General features: G+C 37.1%; 1 protein-coding gene and 1 non-coding gene across 4 annotated transcripts; one reads left to right on the top strand and one right to left on the bottom strand.

Annotated features, from left to right (window-relative positions):
- On the top strand, positions 1-27,877 carry Mto1 (mitochondrial tRNA translation optimization 1). 3 transcript variants are annotated; one of them, XR_007109604.1, is made up of 12 exons: positions 1-358; positions 5,770-5,969; positions 6,050-6,167; positions 11,401-11,690; positions 14,094-14,206; positions 14,299-14,489; positions 14,720-14,850; positions 15,449-15,653; positions 15,732-15,903; positions 21,301-21,371; positions 21,744-21,862; positions 24,244-24,274. XR_007109604.1 is itself a non-coding variant. In XM_047559669.1 (12 exons), the coding sequence occupies exons 1-12, from the start codon at positions 133-135 to the stop codon at positions 27,357-27,359; spliced, it is 2,088 nt and encodes a 695-aa protein (XP_047415625.1). In that variant the 5' UTR covers positions 1-132; the 3' UTR covers positions 27,360-27,877. The 3 variants fall into 3 exon arrangements, 2 of the variants coding, with proteins under 2 accessions (XP_047415625.1, XP_047415626.1); XM_047559669.1 differs by lacking the exon at positions 21,301-21,371 and adding an exon at positions 27,198-27,877 and having other exon boundaries at positions 24,244-24,404; XM_047559670.1 differs by lacking the exon at positions 21,301-21,371 and adding an exon at positions 27,198-27,877 and having other exon boundaries at positions 2-349; positions 24,244-24,404.
- Positions 18,663-18,737, bottom strand: Trnaa-ggc (transfer RNA alanine (anticodon GGC)). Its single transcript has one exon. It is a non-coding gene; the product is annotated as a tRNA-Ala (tRNA).

Here is a 27,877-nt window from a genome sequence, read left to right as displayed (position 1 = left end):
TGGACGTGGAGCGTTACGTCCGTGACCTCATGGGAAAGATGGCTGCGCCCTGCAGATTTCCTTTCGCCTAGTGTTTTTCGCGTCGCGCTCGTGTTTGGCTCGAAGTCAGGTTTCCTGTGGTCTTCTCCCAGCATGTTCTCCTTCCGACGCTGTGGCCACAGGGTCGCAATTTCTCTCACCAAACAATACCTTCCGTTCGCCGGGTTAAGCCGGGACAGCGCAGCGCCGTGTTCTCCGCACTTCGATGTGGTAGTCGTAGGTGGAGGACATGCCGGGACCGAGGCAGCCGCTGCCGCTGCTCGGTGCGGCTCCCGGACCCTGCTTCTCACGCACCGCGTGGACACTATCGGTGAGGCGCGTGAGTAGTGTGACGTCTGGCATAGGACGCAGTAATCAATACCCCTTTTCTCCCTCCAACCCCAGAACCCTCTGTGGGCGTGCTCTCCCCTCCCCTAAAGCTAGGGAGAATTCCAACTCCTGTTGTTTCAGGTTTTTGTTTGTTTGGGGGGTAATTTTTGTTTGTTTGTTTTTGTTTTTGGTACAGGGATAAAACCCAGAAGCGCTTAACCGCTGAACCGTTTATATTTTTTATTTTGAGATAGGTTCTCACAGAGTAACTTAGGGTCTTGCTAAATTGCAGAAAACTGACCTTGAACTTGGCGAGTCTACTGCCTCAGCCTACGGAGCCGCTGGCATTACACGGCGGTTTTAGCTTTTATAAAAGTGTAATGTCATAGGGATCACGCTGACCTGGCCTAGAACTCTGCATTAATCTATTCTGTGGACCCGCGGAGCATTGCTGTTGTCAGAAGTATTCACTTGCGGCGAAGATGGAGAGAGGGAGGGCGTGGTGCCTCCGGGAAGGGAGAAACAAGAAATATTGACAGCTTCTTAGTTCATTGTAGAGTTTACCCTCTACTGCCTTGGTACTTCAGATCAAAGGTGGATTAACATTATTCTACATCATTTATTAAAGAACAGTTGCGCTTTCATTGAAATTTTATGAAACCCTTTTGGAGAACAGTGCTATTTACTGCATCATGTATTTCTAATGGATGTGTATTTGTCAATTTTGTGCTTAGGTCCCGATGGTACTCCGTATCCCCATGTAACGGGTAGTGAGTGGATGGTCAGGAAATCTTTTAAAGCAAGACTTCTTCTACTCTAGCATCATGGTAGATGATTGCTGAAACATCGTCCTATAAATTATGCATGCCTATGCTTTTCTTCCTGCCTTTTGCTTAGGAATGAGCAGTAATTGGAATATTTACTGTGTTTGGTAAAAATTGTGAATTTAATCCCAGCTATTCAGGAGACTGAGGTAGGAGACTCTCAAGTTTGAAGTCAGCTTGGGCAATTTAGTGAGGCCCAGTCTCAAAATAGAAAATAAAAAAGGGTTGAGGATTTGGCTCAGTGAGAGAGCGCTTACCTAACATGTGAGAGGTCTGGCTTCAACGTCCAATACTGCAAATAATAATAGTAAATAAAATTATGAATGAATCACATATTTGTATATACTTAAATACTTTTTAGAAATTATTTCTCATAACTGTGGAGAAATATGCACCTTTCACAGGGATTCTTTTGGGGGAAGAAGGGACTATATGGTTTCCAGGAAGATTATACTTTATTATACATTTTAGTGTTGTTTGCATTTAAAAAAAAATAATAATGACCTGGTAACACCTTTGCTTTAAAAAAAAATCTAATGAACTAAAACTTATTGAACTAAGTTGATTATTGCATAGTATAAATAATGTTCTTTCAGGGATAAAGGGATTCCCCATCAAAACCCATATTCTGGGCCTGGGACTGGGGCTTAGTGCTAGAGTGCTTGCCTGGCATGTGCGAGGCTCTGGGTTTGATCCCCAGTACTTCAAAAAAAAGAATACAACTACTGACTGCTGATAAACTTTCATGTTCAGCCAAATAAAACACTTCTTCTATTATTTTTCCTTTTTTAGTACTGGGATCAAACCCAGGGCCTCGTTCATGTTGGACAAACACTGCCACTGAACTACATTCCTACTTCTCTTCTTTTTAAAAAATACACTTTATACATAGTAGTTGTAAGAATATTACTCAGCTATAAAGAATAATAAAATTATGGCATTTGCAGGCAAATGGATGAAATTGGAGAATATCATGCTAAATGAGATAAGCCAATCTCAAAAAACCAAAGGACGAATGATCTTGCTGATAAGCGGATGATGACACATAATGGGGGGTGGGAGGGGGGCAAGAATGGAGGAAGGAGGGACTGTATAGAGGGAAAAGAGGGGTGGGAGGGGTGGGGGGAAGGAAAAAATAACAGAATGAATCAAACATCATTACCCTATGTAAATGTATGATTACGCAAATGGTATGCTGTTACTTCATGTACAAACAGAAACAACATGTATCCCATTTGTTTACAATAAAAATAAATTAGAAGAAAAAAGAAAAACAGTACTAAGTCACTCAATTTATAGACAGACTGGGGCTGGGGTTGTGGCTCAGTGGTAGAGTGCCTGCCTAGCATGCGTGAGGCCCTGGGTTCAATCCTCAGCACCACATAAAAATAAAATAAAGGTATTGTAGACAGAAAAAAATATATATATACTTTATACATAGTACATAGTAGTTGTAAGTATTTGTGGGCTACACTATAATACTTCAATACATGCATGCAGTGTGTAATGATCAGATCAAGTAATTGGCATATCTATCACCTCAGACATTATTCTTTGCTTTGAGAAAATTCAAAATACTTCCTTTTAGTTATTTTGAGATATTTAGGTAACTCTTGTCAACCATTGTTATCCTGCTGTGCTGTAGAACATTAGAAGTTCTTCCCCCATCCAACTGCACCCTTCTATCCATTAAGCATTCTTTTTTCATCCTTCTTTCTCTTACATACTTTCCAGGCTATGGTAACAATTATTGTATTCTCTAATTAGTTAAAATCAACTTTTTAGTTTCCACAAATGAGTGAGAATCTAGTATCTGACTTACTTTACCTAGCATAATGTCCTTCAGTTCCATCCACATTGCTACAAATGACATAATTTTGTTCTTTTTATGCTTGTGTGTATGTGTGCACATACAGACACACACAAATGCATGGATTTTCTGTACCACTTAGTTTGATTCCGTTTCTTGGCAGTTGTGACTAGTGCTGAAGTAAACATGAAATTAATGTACAGATGTAAGTCTTTTGACTATATAACTAGTATTACAAAATCCATACTCTATCATAGCAATACAGCATGATTTGTTTTCTGTTCAGATTAATACATTTCAGAGATATTTTAATAACTTAGGTGAACTTAGCAAATAACAATTCTATCTTGAAATCAAATTCTGATTTTTTAAAAAATATATTTAGTTGTAGATAGACACAATACCTTTATTTATTTGTATGTGGTGCTAAGGATCAAACCCAGTGCCTCACACATGCCAGGCAAGCACTGTACCACTGAGCTACAACCCCAGCCCTCAAATTCTGATTTTTAAGGTAATTTGATATAGTAGAGAATCTAGTATTCCTACTTACGCTCAACCAAAATATAGCTTTAACTTGGAAGGACAGCTTTGACCATAGAAATGCAAAAGGCAGGAATGATTAGATCATAGCATCTATTAATATCTCCTTTTGAAGTCAGAGGCAGAAAGTTTTTTACAGCATACCAACCTGTAAAATAATGCTTTCTGACAAACTATTTTTTTTCACACAATGAAAAAAAAAAGGACTTTCTGAGTCTTTTTATTCTTCCTTTCACCTATAAGTTTCTTGGGGGCTAGGGTTGTAGTTCAGTGGTAGAGCTCTTGCCTAGCAAGTGTGAGGCACTGGGTTCCATCCTCAGCGCCACATGAAAATTAATAAGTAAATACAGGTCCATTGACAACTTAAAAAAAAAAAAAGGATCATGACAGGTGTTCCCTATTAAAAAGATAAACATTCTGAATTTAGTCCTCCCTGTGTACCAGCCATGTGGCATTAGTCAAAGGACAACTTGTCAACCATTGTTATCCTGCTGCGCTGTAGAACATTAGAAGTTCTTCCCCCATCCAACTGCACCCTTCCATCCATTAAGCATTCTTTTTTCATCCTTCTTTCTTCTACATACTTTCTCATACATACTTTCATATCCTTTCTCCATAAAATAGAAATAACAATAGTACCAAACTGATGAGTTGTAAGTTTATCAGAAAATACATATAAATCACCTAGAATAATGCCTGGTCTGTATTAAATATTAGCTATTATTTTGCCATAAGCTTTTTACATTGCTGACTTACATTCTTTAGAAGAGTAAGATAAATTGAATTACACATTCCTACCACCACTGCCCACCTCCAAAACTGATACCACACTTAAGATATTAGCAGGCTATATTTAATAGTACAGATGACCTCTGGGTGTGGTGGCAAACACCTGTAATCCAAGTGACTTGAGAGATTGAGGCAGTAGGATTGCAATTTGAGGCCAGCCTTGGCAATTTAGCAGGACCCTACCTCAAAATAAAAATTTTTTAAAGCTGGGCATAGTGGTACATACCTGTAATCCCAGTGGCTCAGAAGGTAGGAGGATTACAAGTTTGAGGCCAGCCTCAGCAATTTAGTGAGGACCTAGGCAACTTAGCAAGACTGTGTCTCAAAAACAGAACAGACTGGGGATGTGACTGAGTAGTAAGTGCCTCTGAGTTCGATCCCTGGCACTACAAATAAAAAAAAGACAGGGGATATAGCTCAATGGTAAAGCACCCCTGGGATTAAGTCTCCAATATGAGGGAAAAAAGCAGAGATGACCAGTAGACTTTTTTTCTTGCTGTACTGGGGATCTAACACAGGGCCTTCACCCTGAGCACTCTACCACTAAGCCACACCCTCAGCCCCTAGACTTATCTTGTGTATGAACTCCAGATGATTACGAATGAATGCTGACTTCATGTTCAACTTTTGTGGCACAGTATAAGTAGTAGATCTAGAAATTGAGCCAGATCTCTTTAACACATTCCTCACAATCACACTCAGAATGCTCAGCCTCCCCATGGAGAACTTTAAAATTTTTTAAAGGCTCAATGGTGACTGTAATTGATGTGCAGATGTTGGGTAACTTTCCCATCTCTGAACTCTGTATATGAACTACGAATATTGCTTGAGCCATGAAGGCAGAACCTCCTATAAAAATCTTTGAGGTAATCACAGTAGATTTAAAGGGAAGGTTTAAGATATGGTCTCTACTTATGATTTAATTATTTCTAAGAAATAAGAGCAAAAGGAAAATAGCAGATGGCATTTATGAGATATGATCGATTATAACAATGAGCCAGGGCCATGGAACTTCTTAAAAGTGTGCTTGATTTAGGAAGGTTTAATGAGATTCCATGTTTTAAAGGAAAAGGCAGCCTAAGGAAACAATAACTATGTGTATCAAGGAAACTATTCAAAAGAAAGTTCAGGGAGTTGTCTTTTGGGATGCCCTAGACAACTGTTGCATTCCATTGGGACCTCAGGATTTTCTTTATAGTATGTTTCAAATTTTCTGTTTTTTTCATATAAGGTGATTCTAGTCACCTTTATGAACATGTCCTTATTAAAGGCTCATTGTATGCAAGGTGCTGATGTGTATTTTGGAAGGTTGGTTTCATTTGTTTGTTATTTCCACAATCCCTGAGTGCTGGGGACTCAAACCCGGGCCTCCAGCATGAGATGCAGGCACTCTACGAGATGGGCTATATGGCCTACACTGCTGATGTGTATTTTGTTTTTGTCTGTTCTCTTTAGGTCAGATGTCCTGTAATCCTTCCTTTGGTGGCATTGGAAAGGGACATTTAATGAGGGAAGTAGATGCCTTGGATGGCCTGTGTTCTAGAATCTGTGACCAGTCTGGTGTGCATTACAAAGTGTTAAACAGACGGAAGGGACCAGCTGTGTGGGGACTGAGAGCTCAAATTGATAGGAAACTCTATAAACAAAACATGCAGGTAAGAATAGGTCATGAAAATAGGAAAGAGTACTGTAATTATTTAACCTCTGTATTTCAACTGGCATTGTCTTTTGACAGAAAGAAATCCTGAACACACCACTGCTTACTGTTCGTGAGGGGGCTGTAGAAGATCTTATTCTTGCAGAACCAGAACCTGAACACACTGGGAAATGCCGTGTCAGTGGTGTTGTTTTGGGTATGTACTGTACTAGTTAGATGGTAATTACAGTGTATCAAACTCCATGTGAGACATTTATTATGGAGCGAAGTGTGGAAATGTTTCATTGTTGTGTTTTCTTTGCCTGGATTTTAAAAACTACATAAATGATCATATTTCTCTTTTTTAATTTTGACCATCATGAAGCTCAGTCAAGTTCAAGCGCATAGAACCTCATAGCCTGCTTATTTGTGTCTTTTTCTCCTGGTCTTTCTATTGTAATTTCTATTTTTTTCTGGTTCTAAATTTTTTAAATTTATGTTTTATCAATTGAATTTTTTATTTTAAAAGTTACATGTGAATATTTCTAACCAAGATAATGCATAAAATATTTTTTTCATTAAATAAAATTTAGACATTTGTATAGGAAAAACCACTACTTCCCTCCCTAGAGAAAGCTACATCAACTTTTTTATTTTGTCACTTCTGGTACATACCTCCATATTTCTTTTCTTTCAATTTTTTTTCTCTCCTTTTTTTTTTTTTTTTTTTTGGTACCTGGAATTGAACCGAGGGGCACTTTACCACTGAGCTATATACTGACCCTTTTTTTTCTCTTCTCTTTATTTATTTATTTTTTTGGTGCTGGAGATTTAACCAGGGCCTTGTCTACACTAAACATGAATTCTACCAGTAAGCTACACTCCTCACAGCTACAATTATGCCATAATTTTTGATATATGGTATTTATATTATGATTATTTAAATATTGTTCACTGCATAATATTGTTTTGCTTTATGTTTTCTTTTTCCTCCTCTTTTTTTTTTCCTTTTTCTTTTCTTGGTTGTTTTCCAAGACAGGGTCTTGGAAACTGTGTGGCCAGCCTCAGATTCCTGGGCTCAAGTGATCTTATTATTTCATCCCCTCAAGTATCTGGGATTATAAACATGAACTATCATGTCCAAATATTATTTTGTTAATACTCAAATATCAAGTAATCTGTCCATTCTAATTTGCTTCTTTGATGCTTCCTCCCGGAGAAATCAGTTTCTTCAGCCCCTGAACCGTCTTTTCTATAATCAGGACTGTTGTTTCTGAGGCCTGCATGGATGTATTTTGAGACTTGCTTTCACTGCTTTGCTGTTATATCCCTTGTTTCCTGGAGCTCCTATCTCTTCCTTACTACCTTATTTTTACTGGAGCACATCTTCCAGTAACTTCCTAAGAAAAGATGCATGGGAGGTAAACTTCTTGTTTTTGCAGATTCTGAAAATATGTTATTCTTCCCTCAGGTACGACTCTTAATTTGGGGCTCGTATAGAATTCTGAGTTAAACCTTTTCAGAGTTGGAATTTTTTTTTTGATAAGTTTATTTTATTTGGGTTTTTTTTTTGTTTGTTTGTTTTTGTTTTTTTTTTTTTGTGGTGCTGAGAATCGAACCCAGTGCCTCACACGTGCTAGGCATGCGCTCTTTACCACTGAGCGCTTGTAACCCAGCCCTCTCTTCAGAGTTTTGACAGTCTGGCTCCATTGTCTTCTGGTTTCCAGTTTTGCTGTTGAGAAACCCAGTGCTATATTGATTTAAATTTTTTTGCATGTGTATGTCTTTTTTCTTTCTCTGAAAGCTTTAGTATCTTATTTGTCTCTAGTGTTCTGATATTTTAAGATGGTGTCCCTCAGTGTACTTTTTTCATTCATTGTGATGGGGATACTCAGTGTTGCCTTTTAATCTATAAATACATGCCCTTGTTGGTTTCTTCTCTTGCTTTTTCCTTCTTCGATTGGTTCTCTAGGTTTTTCATTAAATATATAATTCTATTTTCATTTTTTGTCATTTTACTTTTTTTTTTTTTTTTTTCTCAGTACTAGGGATTAAACCAAAGGTGCTTTATCACTGAACTACATCTCCAGTCCTTTTTATTTTTTATTTTGGGACAGGGTCTCTATACGCTTAGGGTCTCAATAAGTTGCTAAGGCTGGACTCACACTTGTGATCCTCCTTCCTCAGCCTCCTGAGCCACTGGAATTCTGGGCAGGCACCATCATGCCTGGCTAACCAACCAGTTTTCTATTGCAAGAGCATCTGCTGCTACCAGTTTCTTGTGTGGTCTTTTTATCTGTGCATACACAGTTGATCCTTGAATAGCCCCTGACTGACTATCCTCACTTTGGACTCTCAAAATTTTATTATAACTGTTAGCCAAAAGCCTTACCGATAACATAAGCAGTCGATTAACACATACACACTTATTTTTTCTGTTACATATATTTTACATATGGTGAAAACTACAGAATGAGAAGTCACTTTTTATTGCCAAGTGCAATTAATAAAAAGTTAAACTACTCACCTGAATTGATTAGCCTAAGTTCACTGCAATAAATAGCAATAGGAAATAGCTAAAAAATCAGTTTTGTTCCGTTATGATTTAATACTGCATCTTCGTTTGTTTACATTTCTCTTAACTAAGAATGAGGCTAGCTGGGCGTGGTGGTGCATGCCTGTAGTCCCAGTGGCTTGGAAGGCTGAAACAGGAGGATCATGAGTTCAAAGCCAACTTGAGCAAAAGTAAGGCACTAAGCAAATTAGTGAGACCCTGTCTCTAAATAAAATAGAAAAAAAAGGCTGGGACTGTGACTCTATGGTCAAGTGCCCCTGAGTTCAATCCCTAGTACCAAAAAAAAAAAAAAATGATGCTGCTCTATATGGTGTTAAAGGTGTGTGTGTGCGCATGTGTTTGTGTGTGTGTGTGTTGCTAGCAATTGAACCCAGAGCCTTACATTTTCCAGGCAAGAACTCTGCCCGTGAGCTATACCCCTATCTGTGTGTGAGTATGTTTGGATAAATTTTTAACTTTTTATACTAGATTTGTATAAATTTTATGATAGTAAATGATAAAATAGACTATTGCTACTTCTAACATATATTTTATGTATTCATGACATAACTTTTTCCTGATTTTTTTTTTAAATTTTAATTTCCAGGCTGTAAGGTTCATCTGGTATTTTTTTCAAATAAAAATTTTTTTCACTTGATCTGTGTTTTGCGTTTGAAGACGATTTTGTTTCTGAAAATTTGTGGTTTTGTTTTTTTATGGAGTTTACCTTAATTACGATGATTTTTTTTTTTTTTTCACCTTGTGGTGCCAGGGATAGAATCCAGGGTCTTATTCATGTTAGGCCAGCACTCTATCACTGAGCTGTATCCCCACCCCAGTAACTGTGATTTTACCTAATATGCATAAATTTATTTTTTAATTGATGTTAACTGAGTGTCCTCTGTGAATAATTACTAAATTAGCTTTATATCCTTTTATTTATTTCCTCTTCTTCCCCCTACTTACTTTCGCCTCTGGATTTAATTATTACTTTTACTATTATAGACCATTTCTACCTTTAAGTCATTTGTACTTCTGTTATTTAATTTAATATCCTTAAATGTTATTTTTGTCTATATTTTATAGGCCTAACAGTACCGGTTTTTTTGTTTTTGTTTTGTGGTATTAGTGCCCAGCTAATGCATTTTTTTGTCACTTTACTGTGTAAATTAATATAAAATTTTCCATTGTAACCATGCACACTGGCGCATGCCTGTAATCCCACCTGTGGATAGGCTGAGGCAAGAGAATTGCAAGTTTTAGGCCATCCTGGGCAATTTAGTGAGACCCTGTCTCAAAATAAGGACATAGCTCTGTGTTAGAATGCCCCTGGGTACAATCCCTAGTACCACCAAAAAAAAAAACTACTATTTTAACCATGATTTAAACATACAATTGAGTGTTATTAAGTACATTTACAGTGTCATGCAGCCTTCACCACTGTCCGTCTTCTTCATCATCCCAAATTGAATTTCTGTATCCATTAAATAATAACTCCTCATTAGCTTAAGTTTCATTTCCTGTAAGACAAATCTGACTGGAGACAAATTTTTCGTATGTAGATTTCAAACTATTTTTTATTTTAGCCTCAGTCATCTTACATTCTTAAGTTCTCATTCTCAGTTCTTCAATTTCTGAGCCTTTGCAGGGCAAATTAGTTCATTCTTATTGGTATCTTCTCCTAGCTCTCTCCCCTCTCCTAAGTCAGTTACCATTCTTTTGACTACTCTCTTTCTTTCTTTTCTTTTTTTTTTTTTTGTGGGGGGAGCAAGGATTGAACCCAGGGTTTTTAACCATTAGGCCATATCCCCAGCCTTTTTATGTTTATTTTGAGACAGGGTTTTGCTAAGTTGCTGAGGTTGGTTTTAGAAATATGTGTATTAGTGATAACACAATGTAGTTTTCCTACCAGATTGCAACCTGGTATCGCAGTAGCTTTAGGAATAGTGTACCTCCTCAGGGGACATTAAAAATAAGTAAATAGGACTGGAGTTATAGCTCAGTGGTAGAGTGCTTGCCTAGCACGTGTGAGGCACTGCATTCAGTTCTCAGCACCACATATAAATAAGTAAATAAATGTTTATCAACAACTAAAAAAAACTCTTAAAAAAAAAAAAAGTAAATAAAGCTGAATGTGGTGACACTTGCCTGTATTCCCACTTCCTTAAAAGGCTGAGGCCAGAGAATCAAAGTTCAAGGCCAGCCCAGGCAACTTAGCCAGACAGTTGTAAATAAAACATAAATAAATAAAAGATAAATGCTTTGTAGAGATCTAATGTACAATACATGATAGCTATAATTAATAATACTGTATTTTATACTTGAAATTTGCTAAGGAAGTAGTCTTAAATGTCCTTACCATACTCTCAAATTGTAACTCTGAGGTGATGAGTATATTAATTGGCTTGATTATGGGAATGATGACAAAGGCATACTTATATATCATGTTGTACACATTAAGTAGATAGTTTTTTAGTTATTAGTAATACCTCAGTAAAGCTTGGAAAAGAAACAGAGGAAAATTAAATATTAAAAAAAAGATTTTTTAACTAGTTACAATGGTGCACACCTGTAATCCCAGGAACTCGAGACTGAGGTAGGAGGATTGCAAATTCTAGGCCAGTATATTCAACTAAGTGATACCCTGTCTCAAAATAAAAAGTAAAAAGGACTGAGGACGTAGCTCATTGGTAGAGTACTTGCCCAGCATGTGCAAGATTCTGGGTTTAAACCCTAGCATCACACACACACACACACACACACACACACACACACACAATTCTCAAGTTTCTAAATAGAGAAAATTTTTCTGTAGTTCCGATGTAAAATAATCACATTCCATCTTGATCTGTGGTAATTAGAAAACAATTTTACTTTTTCTTTTTTTTTCATTTAGTGGATGGAAGCACAGTATATGCAGAGAGTGTGATTCTGACTACTGGGACATTTCTGAGAGGCATGATTGTAATTGGATTGGAGATGCACCCAGCAGGACGTTTGGGAGATCAGCCTTCTATGGGGTTGGCTCAGACTCTGGAGAGGTTGGGGTTTGTGGTGGGAAGGTTGAAGACTGGGACTCCACCTCGAATTGCCAAAGAGACCATTAATTTCAGCATTCTAAATAAACAGACACCAGATAATCCATCTATACCATTCAGCTTTGTCAATGAGACAGTGTGGATTAAGGTAAGATGATTTATGAAAATTTGACTTAACTGATATTGACCATTTGTAGCAGGAGATATACTACCTTATTTTCTTCTTTTTTGACAACCATTCACATCACTATTGTTCAAGGTGTAAAGTGATTTTAAAAAGTATTAACTAATTTGGCTAATTGGTATTTCCCTATAAATTTTAAATTTTTGTTACTTGTATAACTTTACACATTTTGTAAATTAAACTTTTTGAAACAATTTCAGATTTACAGAAAAATGGCAAAGACAATTATACTAAACTCCTTTATAAACCATTAAAATTACCCATTGGCCATATTTTCCCTTATATATCTCCCTGTACATAAGGAGAGACATGTAGATGTTAATGCATGTTTAATGTATAAAACAGTAATATATACATATTTTTCCCCTAGAGAACATTTGAGATTAAGTAGTTGAGATCATGAGCCTTTGACTCTAACTTTGCCATATCTGAACTAAACACAAAAACATCCTTTTATAAAGCATCAGTACAATTTTGAAACATGGGGATTTTTAACACCAATACGATACTGCTATCTAATATAAAATCCATAGTCAAATTCTGTTGATTTTTCCAATATCATCCAGTGACCTTTTTATTTTTTCCAATCTAGGATCATGCATTGCTTTTAATTGTCATTTCTCATTAATCTCTTCAATGAGAAACAGTTCCTCAGTCTTTATGAAACTGACAGTTTTGAAGAATACTGGCTGCTTTTGCTTATCCTTCAAGTTTAAAAAAAAGAAAAAAACTGGGTGCAGTGGCACACACCTGTAATCCCAGTGGCTTGGGAGGCTGAGGCAGGAGGATTGTAAGTTCCCAAGCCAAGCCTTAGCAATTTAGCCATTCCTAAGCAATTTAACAAGACCCTGTCTCAAAATAAAAAGGGTTGGGGATGTGGCTCAGTGACAAAGTGACCCTGAGTTTAATCCCCAGTATCAATTTTTTTTTCCTTTCTTTCTTTTTTTGGTACTGAGATTGATACCCAGGGCGCTTTACCCCAGCCCTTTTTATTTATTTTTTTTATTTTGAGACAGGGTCTTGCAGTGTTGCTTAGGGCCTTACTAAGTTGCTGAGGCTGACCTCCTGCCTCAGCCTCCCAAATTGATGATGTTACAGTGGGTGCCACCATCTCTGGCTAAAGTTTTTTAAAAGGGATGAGAATATATCTCAGTAGAAGAGCTCTTGGTTAGCACACAGGAGACCCTGGGTTCAATACCCAGTACTGCCACCCCAAAAGATGTATATTGTGAGTTTAGAATTGAAGATTAACAATTGATAGTCCCAATTTCTGGTAATGTCCTGATGAGACATTCTTTTACTTTAACCAAATAACTTTTTATATTTTTGCTTTGGTAAAATGCAATATTATACTATCTTAGAGTATATACTTCTAATTGTAAACTTTCAGAAGTAGTGAAATAGTATAATGAATCTATGTCTCCATCACCAAGCTTCAACAAAAAACATTTTTACATTATTGCTTCATTCTTTCTTGCTGATTGTTAAAGCAGCAATTCTAGATGTCATATCATTTCACCTATTCTTTGGTATGTTTCTTTAACAGAGAAGAACTTTTTAAAAACTCCACAATACTATCATGCCTAATAAAACATAATTTCTTATCACCTAATACTCAATGTTAACTTTCCCTAATTGTCCCAAAAAGAATCATGTGTGTGGGTGCACGCATGTTGAATCCAGGGGCACTTTACCACTGAGCTTCATCCCCAGGCCTTTTTATTTTTTAAATTTTGAGACAAGTTCTCACTAAATTGACCAAGTTGGACTCAAACTAGTGATCTTCCTACCTTCCAAGTTGATGTGATTATAGGCACCTACCACTGCACCCAGCCTCTGAAATGATTTTTACATTTTTCTTTTGAACCAGGTCCACACATGGATTTAAGGACGTTTTATTTTTTTTAATATATTTTTGTTATAGATGGACCCAATCTCTTTATTTTTTTTATTTTTTATGCATTTATTTTTATGTGCGGCTGCGGATTGAGCCCAGTGCCTCACACATGCTAGGCAAGCACTCTACCACCCAGCCCAGGATGTTTTATAATTACTTCCCTATTTTCTTTTTAACATTTATTTACAGAGGAAGTTGAGTTATTCATTCTCTAGAAGTTCCCACGTTCTTGATGGGTCTGATTGCATCCCTCTACTGCTTCTGTCCTTCCTGTAAACTGGTAGTTAGATCTAGAAGTTTTTATCTTTTGGGTTATTCATTTTTGGCAAGAGTACTTCGTGAGTAGTGCTGGGCATCATGCATAAATTTAATGCTCATTAAAGTGAGTAAATATCAAGTAGAATTTATTTGGATAAGAGGCAAACTAGTAGAGAAATAAAAGAGTATTGTATCTGATTACTGTTTTTTAGCCAGAAGATCAGCTGCCATGCTACTTGACTCACACCAACCCAAGAGTGGATAAGATCGTGCTTGAGAACCTTCACCTTAATAGTCATGTTAAGGAAACTACAAGAGGGCCCCGGTAAGGACAAAACATCAGTGCTCAATTACTTTAAGGAATGATGTCACTCCTTTTTTATTCATAATATTATGTATATATATTTTAATTTCTAGATACTGTCCCTCCATTGAATCAAAGGTTTTACGTTTTCCGAATCGTGTGCATCAGGTTTGGTTAGAACCTGAAGGAATGGATTCTGACCTCATCTATCCCCAAGGGTTATCTGTGACACTACCAGCTGAGTTACAGGAGAAAATGATCATGTGCATTAGAGGCTTGGAGAATGCTAAAATGACTCAGCCAGGTAAGAGGGCTACAGCTGCTATTCAGGCTTTGTTCATTGCTTTAGTGGTTAGTGAGGAGGTCTTAGCTGCTCCCGTTGTTACTTAGAGCCTCAGTGAATGAAGTCCAAGATGTACACATATAAAATAGTCTTAGTTTTTGAGGGCCATTTAATGGTAATCTTCACATCTCTACTTTGAGGTAGATTCATCTCCGTTTTTACTTATTTTATGCCCTTTATTCTTTGATCAGGCTATGGTGTTCAGTATGACTACTTAGATCCCCGTCAAATCACTCCTTCCCTTGAGACTCATTTGGTTCAACGGCTCTTCTTTGCTGGACAGATAAATGGCACAACTGGTTATGAGGAAGCCGCAGCTCAAGTAAGAGCTTGTTCAGATGTTACTATAAACTCAAAGGGACTATTTAACTGGTTTTTCTCCTGCTTGTGTTAACTATATATATCTTAGGTACAATTGATAACTAATAGAAGACTATTTGTGTTTTAGGTTACATGAAGATGGCTGTTGTTTATAATAGGATTTTTAAAACATTTGTGGCTTTATTCTTTTCTGACTTCCTAGATCTATTTTGATTAGATGAATTACATTGCTTTGAAGTTTTAAAAAAAAGAAATTTAGTTCTTTTAAGATAACTTTATTGAAAATTATTAGTATTCCTTATTAGTGGAAAACGGTTTACCTTTAAGTGAGAAAGGCTAAAAAAAAAAAAGATTAGCTCCTCCTCCCTAGACTTTTTAGAACTATTAGGTATTTCTGAAAATAATAAGTCATAACATGCTAAAATGGTACATTTTGCATACTCTGTTCCTTAATGTGGATTACATTTTCCACCTCTAACATATTCCTTATGGGTCTGCTTTCTCCCTGTCCCATACTGCTCTTTCCAGGTAGTGTTTTGAATAGGATAGCTCTTCATCCAGTTCATAATGGCCTTTTAAACATTTCAGTCCTCTTGTAGGGTGTGATAGCTGGAATCAACGCCAGTCTTCGGGTCAGTCGCAAACCACCATTTATTGTTAGTCGAACAGAAGGCTACATAGGAGTTTTGATTGATGACCTTACCACACTGGGCACCTGTGAACCATACCGCATGTTTACCAGCCGAGTGGAGTTCCGTTTGTCACTGCGCCCTGATAATGCTGACAGCCGGCTTACATTCCGAGGTAACTCTTCACTAAGTACTACAACTTAGTTTACTGTTTTTTAAAACCTCTCTCATTATAGCCTCTCTTCCTCTCTAGGGTATAAGGAAGCTGGCTGTGTGTCTCAACAACGATATGAAAGAGCTTCTTGGATGAAGTCTTCTTTAGAAGAAGGCATTTCTGTGTTGAAATCCATTGAGTTTTCAAGCTCCAAGTGGAAAAAGTTAATCCCACAGGCTTCTATAAGTACTGCAAGAAGTCTGCCTGTCAGGTATGCATTTTTAATATAGATTTCTCTCACCACTTTTTGCAGAAAAATGTCATCATTTCAGAGAGACATTACCAATAGGCCCCCTACTTGTACATTTTAAGTGATTAGATATAACATCTGTTTATTCAGTATTAAAAATACATATGGCTAAAGGTGTCACTTGTTGCCAGAGCACATGCTTAGCATGTTTGAGGCTCTGGGTTCTATTCCCAACACCAAAAATTAAATGTGTGTGTGTGTGTGTGTGTGTTTATATATTATAAGAGTTTCCAAATTGTTATTTCTGTTTGTATATAATTTTTCTGTGGCGCCTATTAAATTTTTTTAATTTTCCTAAATTTAGAGGACCTAAAGAAAAAATTATAATTACCTGCTTTCTTTAGTGGGCTTGGAGCAATTTAAGTGGTCTTACCTTGTCCATTAGCTATAGCAAGAAAACCTCTTTTATAAAACAAAGAAGAGTATTATAAATTCTTTGGACTTAAAGAGACCCATGCTGTATTTCATAGTTTTTGTCATTATAGTTGTATAGACTCTGAGTCTAAAGGGCATATATTAAACATTTTTGCTTCAGAGATGTAGTCCTAAGGATCTTGCTTAATACAAACTCTGGATATTTCATCATTGTTTTTTTCCCATTTGGGGGAAAAAGAAGTATAATTAGCATGGGAAAAGATGCCCAAGGGCCGCAAATCAACAATCTTTGTAGCTTAGAAGCATGTTGTATATATTATAATGGCATTGATCTTATACAGCTGTGTTTCCAGTATATTTTTTTCCCTTTTTCAACCCCTATTTTGCTTGTGATAGTTTTTGTGAACTTTAAGATATACTCATTTTAATGCAACTCTGTATCATCTATAATCTTTTCAGAAGTTCTTTCCTTATTTATCAATATGTCCTTCTTTAACTTTCATTTCATCAGGGTGTTTTATCTTTTCCAACTTACATTCCCAAGCTTTCATTTTTATGGGAATTTCCCGAAACACTAGCACCACTATAACAAGATATTAAGCAGATTTTTTAAAATTAGATCTTGCTGGGTGCAGTGGTACAGGTCTGTAATCCCAGTGACTTGGGAGGCCAAGGCAGGAGGATCTCAAGTTCAAAGCCATCCTCAGTGATTTAGGAGGGCCCTCAGCAACTTAATGAGACCCTGTCTCATAATAAAAAGTAAAAAGGGCTGGGGGGATGTGGTTCAGTAGTTAAGCACCCTTGAGTTCAATCCCTGGTACCAAAATTAATTAATTAAAAAATTAAAACTTAAGGCTGAGAGCATAGCTCAGTGGTAGTGCTCTTATCTAATATGCATGAGGTCCTGGGTTTGATCCCTAGAACTTCAGAAGAAAAGGAAAGGAAAGTCTTGAGTAATTTATGAACAACAGATTTATTGCTCACAGTTCTAATGGCTGGTAACTCCAATATCTGGTATCAGAAGATTTGATGTTGGTGAGGGCTGCTTATTTCTAAAATGACACCTTCTCTAGAGAGGAAAAAAGGAAAAGAAAGGTTGGGGTTGGGGATCTCATGAAAATCAAACGGAGATCCCTGGAGGAAAGCAACCAAGTGGTTGGGGGCAGGGAGGGAGCAGAGAAGTACTGAGGAGTTATATTGACCAAATTATATTGTTATTTTGTGTGCATGTACAAATATATAACAACAAATTCCATCATTATGTACAACCAATAAAATATGTAAAAAGAGAAAAAAATATGACACCTTCTTGCTGCATCCTCATGTGGCGGAGAGGACAAACAAGCTCCCTTGTGCCTCTTCTGTAAGGGCACTAATCTCTCTCATTAAGGTTGACCCTGCCTCTTAATAATACCACATTAGTGATACTCTATCATCTGAGATTCCAAAGTATGAATTTTGTGGGAGACACCAGTATTCAGGCTATAGCAGTCAATATATTTGCTGACCAGCTATATTAGTCAGTTTTTAGTACAACAATAAAAATAAAATACTTAATGAGAAAAAAGATTTATCTGGTTCACTGTTTTGAAAGCTGAAAGATTGGGCAGCCCTATCTGTTTGGCCTCTGGTGAGGGTGTCATGGAAGATGATGGTGTCACACTGGTGGGAGAATGTGCTGAGATTACCTGGTGAGGCAGAGAGCCAGAGCTTTAGGGCCCACCTTTATTCTTACAGCATCTCTCTCTCATAAGAACTAACTTCATGAGACCAACATTAATCCCTTCTGAGGACCCCCGCCCCAGCACCTCTTTACCTCCCGTTCAGTCCCTCCTCTTACAGATTTTACCGCTTAAGCACTGCTGCACTAGGGACCAAGCTCCCAGCACAGGAACCATTGGAGAACACACTCAAACCATGTCTAAACCATAGAACCAGCTAAGTGGCTCTGGAAAATGGCAATAGTGTGAGCAATTTACAGTGTATTTGGCCCTTCAGCTATGTATCCATTTGTTTAAATTTAAATTATTTGAAAAGTTGGACAAAGAATTTTTAACACCATGCTTTGGGTTTTTTTTTTTTAATCAGTTATTGGAACCAAATTCCAAATAGGCCTTTTAACAGGAAAGGTACATAAATGCACATACACATTTTCTGTTGGTACTGTAGATGTGTTAGGTCGCTCACAGATTCGTTCAGATTCATATGAAGTATGTTAACTTCTGGAATCTGAGGCTTAGACTTGATTTGTGGAGGTCCTCTGTCATGTCCTGCATGGAGGAGAAAAGGGTTAACTGCTGGAAAGAGGATGTTAGCGGTTTTTGTATTTTTGTTTGTTTGTTTTTTGCCGTGCTGGGGATCGAACCCAGGGCCTTGTGCTTGCCAGGCAAGCACTCTACCAACTGAGCTATCTCCCCAGCCCCATTGGTGGTTTTTCTATCTATTACCCAAAAAACTTATATCTACTCAATAAACACACAAGAGCCTCTCTTTTTAAATGAGAGGGGGCATAACGGGTCTGGCCATACTAGCTCTGACCTCTTAAAATAACTCACCCAACTCTCCTTTATTTATAACTTACGGGTAAAGGGGGCCAGGACCTGGAGGAGCTTCTTCAGTGATGGACTGGATAGGGTGGAGTTAGGATTTCAAGATAACTTTTTTTTTCCTTGCTTAGTCATTAGGAAGTATGTACCCCAGTGTATTCTATAATTTCTGAAAGGACAACCATTTCTGCTTTCAGTTTTATGGTTTGTTATAGCTTATTTAATAAGGCTTCTGCAATGAGTTGACCTGTTTTGTCTACTAGAGTATAATAAAACTGACCATTGTGGTGAGAGAATTCTTTTTTTGGTGTGGGGTGTGGGGGGTCTACTGGGGATTGAACTCAAGGACACTCAACTACTGAGCCACATCCCCAGCCCTGTTTTGTATTTTATTTAGAGACAGGGTCTCACTGAGTTGCCTAGCACCTCGCTTTTGCAGAGGCTGGCTTTGAACTTGTGATCCTCCTGTCTCAGCCTCCAGAGCTTCTGGGATTACTGGCATGCACCACCCTGCCTAGCATGGTGAGAGAATTCTGAGACCTTCTTAGAGTAGTCTCAACTGAGAAGCAGATGAGGAATCAAATATCTGCATAGGTAATAATATGTGATTGTAATAATAGATTGAGCTATAAGGATGTTTGACTGGGAGGCTTTGGGAGAGCAGTATTAACATTCTGTTGACTTAGTAATTAAATTAATTGGTTATGGTTGGACAGAATTCATCAAAATAACAGTTTTAAAAGAGGTAAAAATACCAAAGTTGGTAAACAGAAATAAAATGAATTAAGACAGTAAATTCAGGGAAACTATACAGATCAGAGAGACCAGTGGAGAACCAAACAAAATTAGCAGAAACTGCAGAATATTTTGCAATCTTGGGACCATAGGAGTGAGGTGAACCAAGGACAGTTGTCAGGGCTCAACCAAATAGAACCAGAGTCTTGGTAAAGATGGAACTCATTATGTACCACTCTTAGTCAACATTTTATTTTATTTTATTTTATTTCATTTCAGTAAACAACAAAATATGCTTCTTCCCCCCCCCGCCCCTTTGGTACCAGGAATTGAATCCAATGGTACTTTACCATTGAGCCACAACCCAAGTCCTCTTTTTTTTTTTTTTTTTTTTTTTTGAGACAGGGTCTCACTATGCTGGTTAGGGCCTCACTTAGTTGCTAAGACTAGCTTTGAACCTTGATCCTCCTACCTCAGCCTACTGAGTCACTGGGATTACAGGAATGTGCCATTGTGCCTGGAAAACTTACTATCTTAATCATTTTTAGTGTATAGTACAATAGTGTTAAGTATCTTCACATTGTTGTACAATAGGTTTCCAGAACTTTTTTTTTCTCTTTTTTAAGACAGGATCTCACAAAGTTGCTAAGGGTCTCACTAAATTGCCAAGAATGTCTTGAACTTGAATTCTCCTGCCTTTGCTTCCCCTGTTGTTGGGATTATAGGCAGTTGTCACTATGCCTGGCACTAGTACCACACTGTTTTGATTACTGCCCCTTTTTAATATGTTTTGACATTAGGAAGTATATGAGTCCTTCAACCATGTTCTTTTTTCAAAATTATTTTGATTATGTGGGTCCCTTGAGATTCCATATGAATTTTAAGATGGAAGTTCTATTTCTGCCAGGCACAGTGGTAATCCCAGCAGCTCAAGTTCAAAGTTGGCCTCAGCAATTTAGCAAGGCCCTAAGCAACTTAGCAAGACCCTGTCTCAAAAAAAAAAAAAAAAGTAGAAATGGCTGGGGATGTGCTCTGGGGTTGAGCACCCTTGGGTTCAATCCCTGGTACCAAAAAAGAAAAGTTATGTTTTTGTGGAAAATGCCATTGGCCATAGCATTTTAATCAAATTATAACCAAAAAAAGGGCCACATGCAGATGAAGTAAGTAAATAACAGATCAGGAAGTTATAGGGTAGTATCTGGGATCAAATTAGGATTGAAGGTGAGTGATACCAAGAGGGAAGACCCAAGATCAGTATAAAAGGGGTTAAACTGATCAGAGGAACATCAGTACTTCTGAAGACTAAATGTATCCAAAGTTTCTCTCACTAGTTTGATATCAGCAAGTGCTAGTGAATCAAGTTAATGGAAATCTCACCTGATCTATCTGTAGCATTAGTACTTAGGCATATTGTTTTGGTCATCTGTGTAAATTACCTGAAGATTTTATTAATTATTCTTATTAACAGCGTGTATTTTTTTTTCTCTCCTGCTTTTTTCCAGGAGATAGTAGCCCATCCAGATGAGTAGTAGAAATAGAACTATGAACTGTCAAAAGTTCCCTTATGGTAAAAATCAAAATGAAGATTATATAAAATTAGAAGAAAATATCAGTTAGAAGAATACTTTTTTAAAACATATAATTTCTATTAGTTTGTTTTGCATATATTTAAGCATACAATGTTCTCTTGTTTTTCCTTAAGGAGTTTTGTCAAAAGCAGCAGGAGACTTCCTTTGTGCTTCTCAGCATCCAAAAGGATAACTCACTCACCAGGTACTAGGACTTAGCATAGTTTAGATATTAGGGCAGTTCCCTGTTCTTTAGATTTCATTGAAACGCTTGTTAGAGGATATTCTGTTCTTACACAAAAGGAAGGAAAAATGAATTGTAACCATGCTACCCTTATCCAACATCTTAATTCTCATGATAAGGATTTGGGGAGAATCAAATAGTAAATCTTACTGAAATTGTACTGTTCTGCAGATAGTGCTGTATTTGCTCACTGTACTGGAAAGAATTAAGGTATCTTTTGGTTATTGATTCTAAGATTTGGTATTATTCCAAGGAATCTTGTTCTTAATCTACTGTGTGATATACAGATTCTATACAGATCCTTATGTTAATGACACTTCTGTATATTTGCAGAGCTCTAGATGTTCTGAAGTATGAGGAAGTTGACATGGAATTACTAGCCAAAGCTATTCCAGAATCCTTGAAGAAGTATACTAAATGTAGAGAGCTTGCTGAAAGACTGAAAATAGAAGGTAGAAAATAATTAAGATGTCTGTATACTCTTCATTTGTGCAAATTATGAATGAACAACAGATCAGTCTATACCAAGGGAAGTCATAACTGTAGGACCACCATAGTGTCTCACTCTGTGCTATTCAAAGTGTGGTCCCCAGCTAGCAGCATTGCAATACCTGGGAACTTAACAGATGCCCCCCTTCAGACCTACTGAGTGAGAATCTACATTTAAGATCTTCAGGTGAGCCAGACATGGTGGCAACATGCCTGTAATTCTAGTGGCTCAGGAGGCTGAGTCAGGAGGATCAAGAGTTCAAAGCCACGAGCTAAAGAAATAGCTCCTTTTGGAGAGTGCTCTCCTAGCATGCACGTGGTTTGAATCCCCCGCGCCCCAGAGGGAATAAAAAAAAGGAAAGAAAAAAGAGAGAGAGAGAGAGTTCAAAGCCAGCCTCAGCAGCCTACCAAGGCCCTACTCAACTCAGTGAGACCCTATTTCTAAATAAAATACCAAAAAACAGCTGGGGATGTAACTCAGTGATTAAGTGCTCCTGAGCTCAATCCCCAGTACAAAAAAAAAAAAAAAAAAGATCTTCAGGTGTATCTTACAAGATTAGGAAGTGTTATTGCAGAGCTCTTTGTAAAAAACAAAAACAAGGCTGGACATGGTGGCATACACCTATAATCCCAGCAATTTAGGCTGAGCAGGAAGATTATATGTTCGAGCCAGCCTCAGCAACTTAGTGAAGCCTTGAGCAATTTAGTAAGAACCTGCCTCAAATTTAAAAAAAAAAAAAAGTTTAAAAGGGCTGGCGATGTAGCTCAGTGGTAAAGCACTCCTGAGTTAAATCCCTAGTAACAGAACAAAACAAACAGACAAAAAAAACTTTGTCAAAGAAATTCAGAATCTGCCCCTATACATTTTAACATATGATGTGCTGTCCTATTTTTGTTCAGTTTGCTGACAGTGAAAGACACAGATGTCTTTAGATTTCTTTTACTTTTTTTTTAGGTTTTAATTATAAAAAATTTCAAACACAAAAATACAGAGAATTAACTTCTGCATTTTGATAGAAGATTTTTCCTGGAAAATTATGTAATGAAAATGCACAGAAAAAGAAAGAAAAAGGAAAAGGCACATAACAGGATGATATGGGGAGAAGGGTAGAAAGAGTTGGTCGATGGTGTGGTATTACCACAAATCCTAGTATCATTTTTCCAAATGACCTAGACAAGAAATAATGTTGGATGGACACTGTGATGCATCCCTGTAATCCCAGTGACTTGGTAGGAGGATCACAAGTTCAAGGCCAGCCTCAGCAATTTAGAGAGGCTCTTATCAACTTACTGAGACCCTGTCTCAAAATTAGAAATAAAAAGGACTGGGGATGTGACTCACTGCTAAAGCACCTCTGGGTTCAATCCCCAATACCAAACAAAAAATTTTTTTAAATAAAAAGGACTAGGGATGTAGCATAGTGTACATGGCCCCAGGTTCAATACCCCGTTCTGCTAAATAAGTTAAGTGTTGTCAACTAAGAAGTTCCACTTCAAAAAATTATAGTTTTGGATCCAGGCATGGTGACTTATACCTGGCTCATAATCCCAGGTATTTGGAAGGTTGACACAGAAGAATTACAAATTTGAGGCAACTTAGTGAGACTTTGTCTCAAAATAAATTTAAAAGGGCTGGGGTTGTAGCTCAGTGGTAAAGCACTTCCCTAGCATGTGCTGCACTCTGAATTCAATCCCCCCAGTACTGAAAGAAAAAAATAATTATTCTTCTAATAGGTTTATATAGAGATTGTTCCAAGAACCATTTTGGAGAAGCATCTTATCCTTCAGACTTAAAAATCAAACCCATGGCTTATTAAGGGAAATGTTTCAACCAAGATTTGCACTGACAGGAAAAGCAATTTTTTGGTACTGGATTGAACCCAGGGCCACTTTACCACTAAGCTACATCCCCAGCCCTTTTTATTTTTATTTTGGGACAAGGTCTTTCCGGGTTACATGTGACCTTGCTAAGTTGCTGAGGCTGGCTTCAAACAGTGATCATGCTGCCTCAGCCTTCCTGGTCACTGGGATTATAGGCACGTGCCTCTACTCCTGGCACAAATTATTTCTCTAACTTTTAATTTCCACATTTGAAATGAAGATGATATACGCTGAACTGCAAGACAGAATTTTGTTAACACACAAGAGTCTCCCTTTAGCCTCAGTTTTCTCATCTGAAAAAGGGAACACCTTCTCCACCTGTCTCATGGTGTTGCAATGTATTGAATGAGATGATGCTGCAAAAGCTCTTTATAAGTAGTAAAAGGCTATACAATATAGGTTGTTAGTATAACTGAGTACATAATTTTTTTTAATATAACATAATTCTAATTTTATTCACCAGCCACTTATGAATCAGTAGTGATCCATCAGCTGCAGGAAATAAAGGAAGTTCAACGAGATGAAGCTCTCCAACTGCCAAAAGACCTAGACTATTTGACTATCAGGGATGTGTCTTTGTCCCATGAAGTTCGAGAGAAACTACATTTCAGTCGCCCACAGACGGTAAGAAAACAAGCAGTAGAATAGGAACAAGTTATAAAAGAGCTAGTATTTTAATCTTTAAATCTGGGGATACAGTGACCATATAACTAATGTTTTCTTTAATGATAAGAAACATACCTCATGTTTTCTTTATCCCGACTTTTGACATGCCAGTATGTCTGTAGAAGAGATGATAAAGCTTAATTAAAATAAATAATTGGTAATCAAGAATTGGTTTGATGTTGATTGCTACTACTCTCTGGTCTCAACCAGAGAGTATAAAAAAATTTCAAACACAAAAATACAGAGAATTGGCTTCTGCATTTTGATAGAAGATTTTTCCTGGAAAATTATGTAATGAAAATGCACAGAAAAAGAAAGAAAAAGGAAAAGGCACATAACAGGATGATATGGGGAGAAGGGTAGAAAGAGTTGGTCATCTGTGTAAATTACCTGAAGATTTTATTAATTGTTTTGGTCATCTGTGTAAATTACCTGAACTAAACCATCGATGTAAACTAGTATATGTGTAATTGTGTGTGTACTTGTGTGCATGTGCACATGACTTAAAAGAAACCACTCTGTGTTAAAATATAACACATTTTAGTAGTTCTCAAATCATTACTTGATCCCTCCCTTGGCATTCCATAGTGTTGCCTTATAAGCAAATAGGAGAAAGGGGAGCCAAGTGTTTCCCTGCTCTGTGCTTCAGCTTTACTCTGTGTGTATAATAGGGAGCATAAGCAAAGTTAAAAAATAAAACAAAGAAGCTACTTTATTATATAGTAGAGGGCTTCTACTGAATGTTTAAAGACATCTGAGATGCACTTTTTTTTCACATATTAACATCTCTAGAATTGGGTTTTATCTTAAAAAATGATAGCATGTCATAGTTTCCTTGGTTGTATATTTTTTCATAATGGTTCATAAAATAAAAGGGCATTTTACTAAACTATGATATATAAACAAATGGGGTGGGTTGTTTTTAGTGGGAGGAGGGATTTCATCAATATAAGATGATGTTTGTTTTTTGTTTTTTTTTTTTTTTTTTTGCGGTGCTGGTGATCGAACCCAGGGCCTTGTGCATGCAAGGCAAGCACTCTACCGACTGACCTATCTCCCTAGCCCGCTAAGAGGATGTTCTTAACAGTAGACATCATGGAAACTTGATAAATGGGCCTTAAAGTCTACAACTCCGTCCCCTCTCGTTGATTATGTTATTGATTAGGTTATGTTTTTATGGGTAATCATAGGTTGCAGTGCCCAACATGATAGCTGCTAGCCAAGTGTGGCCATGTATGTTGATTAAATTAAATTTCAAATTTAGCCCTTTAACCTTATGAGTCACATTTTAAGTGCCCAGGAGCCATGTCATTAGTTAGTACTATTTTGCACAATTCATTATTACACTGCAAATGTTGCAGAAGAGTTCCATCACAGAAAGTTCAACTGGACAGCACTTACCATAGGAGTTTACATCTCATTTCCAGAACACAAAAAGCTTTGACAAAAATTTGCCACAGGTGTGGAGTGTACCTTAATGATAGAGCACTTGCCAGGCATACTTGACGCCCTGGGTTCCATCTCCAGTACCACAAAAAAAAAAAAAAAAAAAAGAAAGAAAGAAAGAAAAAGTTTGCCCCCATACTCATTTAATAACAGAACTAAGATGAAGCTCTTTGGTCTTTTAAACACTTAGAGTGAATAGTCATTCATTTGTCTGTAAAAATATACTATTGATCTTAGTGAGATCCTGTCTCAAAGTAAAATAAAAAGGGGCTGCATTTGTAACTGTTAGCCTAGCTTGTGCAAGGCCATGGTTTCAATCCCCAGTGCTGCAAAAGAAAAAGAAGGGAAAAAAAAGAAAAATCTCACTGCCAAGAATATTAATGAGACTAAAATTGCAGGGTGTTGTCTGCACCCACTCCTGAGGATATTACCATATGTACAATAGTTCACCTTAGTACAAAAACCTGTGGCCTCTAGGATTTCAGTTAAGGAACTGTGGACCTATATTTGAAGAAAGGAACTCTATTGCAATTTTTCTTAGTTTAATGGATAGATAAAGTAGATAATCTAACATGTTAGATTTGTGATCTTGTACAAATCATTTTATCTTCTCTGAGGTGAAAACAAATGATGATCACCTTTCTTTTATCTACTTTACAATATTATTTTGCAGATATATTAAGATAATGATTATTATCAGGAGTGGTGATGTATGCCTGTAATCCAAACTATTCAGGAGGCCAAGGCAAGAGGATCACAAGTTCAAGGGCAGCCTGAGCAACAGAGACCCTGTCTCAATGTAAAATAAAAAAAGGGCTGCAGCCAGGTGTGGTGGCACACTTGTAATCCCAGTGACTCAGAAGGCTGAAGCAGGAACATTGGAAGTTCAAAGCCAGCCTCAGCAATTTAGTGAGGCCCTAAGCAAATTAGCAAGGCCCTGTCTCAATTTTAAAAAATTAAAAGGACTGGGAACATAGCTTAGTAGTGGAGTACTTGTCTAGCATGTGTGAGACCCTGGGTTCAATCCCAGTACCAAAAGGAAAGAAAAGAAGAAACAATGATTATTTTTTAAACAGGAGCTGGGCATGGCAGTACATGCCTACAATGTATAATCTCAGCTACTTTGGAACCTGAGGCAGGAGGATTACTTCAGCCCAGGAGTTTGGGGCCAGCCTGGGCAACATAGCCAGACCCCATCTTAATACCTAAATATTTTGCAGACTCACTACAAGGTTGTTAGGAGGAGGATAATTTCATTTGACATAACTAACTAACATATGATTCTCTCGTGGTTTTGATTCCTAGATCGGGGCTGCTAGCCGCATACCTGGAGTGACACCTGCTGCTATCATCAATCTGCTCAGATTTGTGAAGACCACTCAGCAAAGACAGGGAGCTATGAATAAACTGCCCCAAACAGATGAATACTTACGTGATACAGACAAACTTCAGGAAAGAGAGTTATAGCTTTCAATTTATAGAAGACTTTTTTTTTTGGGTTTTTTTTTTTGGGTTTTTTGGGTTTTTTTTTTTAATTTATTTTTATTGTAAACAAATGGGATACATCTTGTTTCTCTGTTTGTACATGAAGTAGAGGCATACCATTTGTGTAATAATACATTTACATAGAGTAATAGTTTTTGACTTATTCTGTTATTTTTCCCTTCCCCCCCATAGATTTTTAAAGAAAGTATTTGAATAATTTAACCTACACAAGAGTATAAATAGTAAATAAGAACTGTTCTAATACCCATGAAAATAGTCTTAGTAGGTTTTTATGGGTTTGTCATTAATTTATGAAGAGGACAGAAGTTACAATTGTGCTTTTTTTTCTCTAAAAAATGGTAAACAATTTATACTCTCAGAAGCTGTAATATAGTCAGCCTACTCATATAACTACACAAAACTAAACCTGGAAAAAAAAAACTCAACTTGCAGATCTGTCTGCTCATAAGGACTTTAACCATGAAGTTAGGAAGCAATAA

Source organism: Sciurus carolinensis, chromosome 7, assembly GCF_902686445.1.
Source record: "Sciurus carolinensis chromosome 7, mSciCar1.2, whole genome shotgun sequence".
In the NCBI taxonomy this organism is placed as follows: Eukaryota; Metazoa; Chordata; class Mammalia; order Rodentia; family Sciuridae; genus Sciurus; species Sciurus carolinensis.
This window is presented reverse-complemented; position numbering and strand designations above follow the sequence as displayed.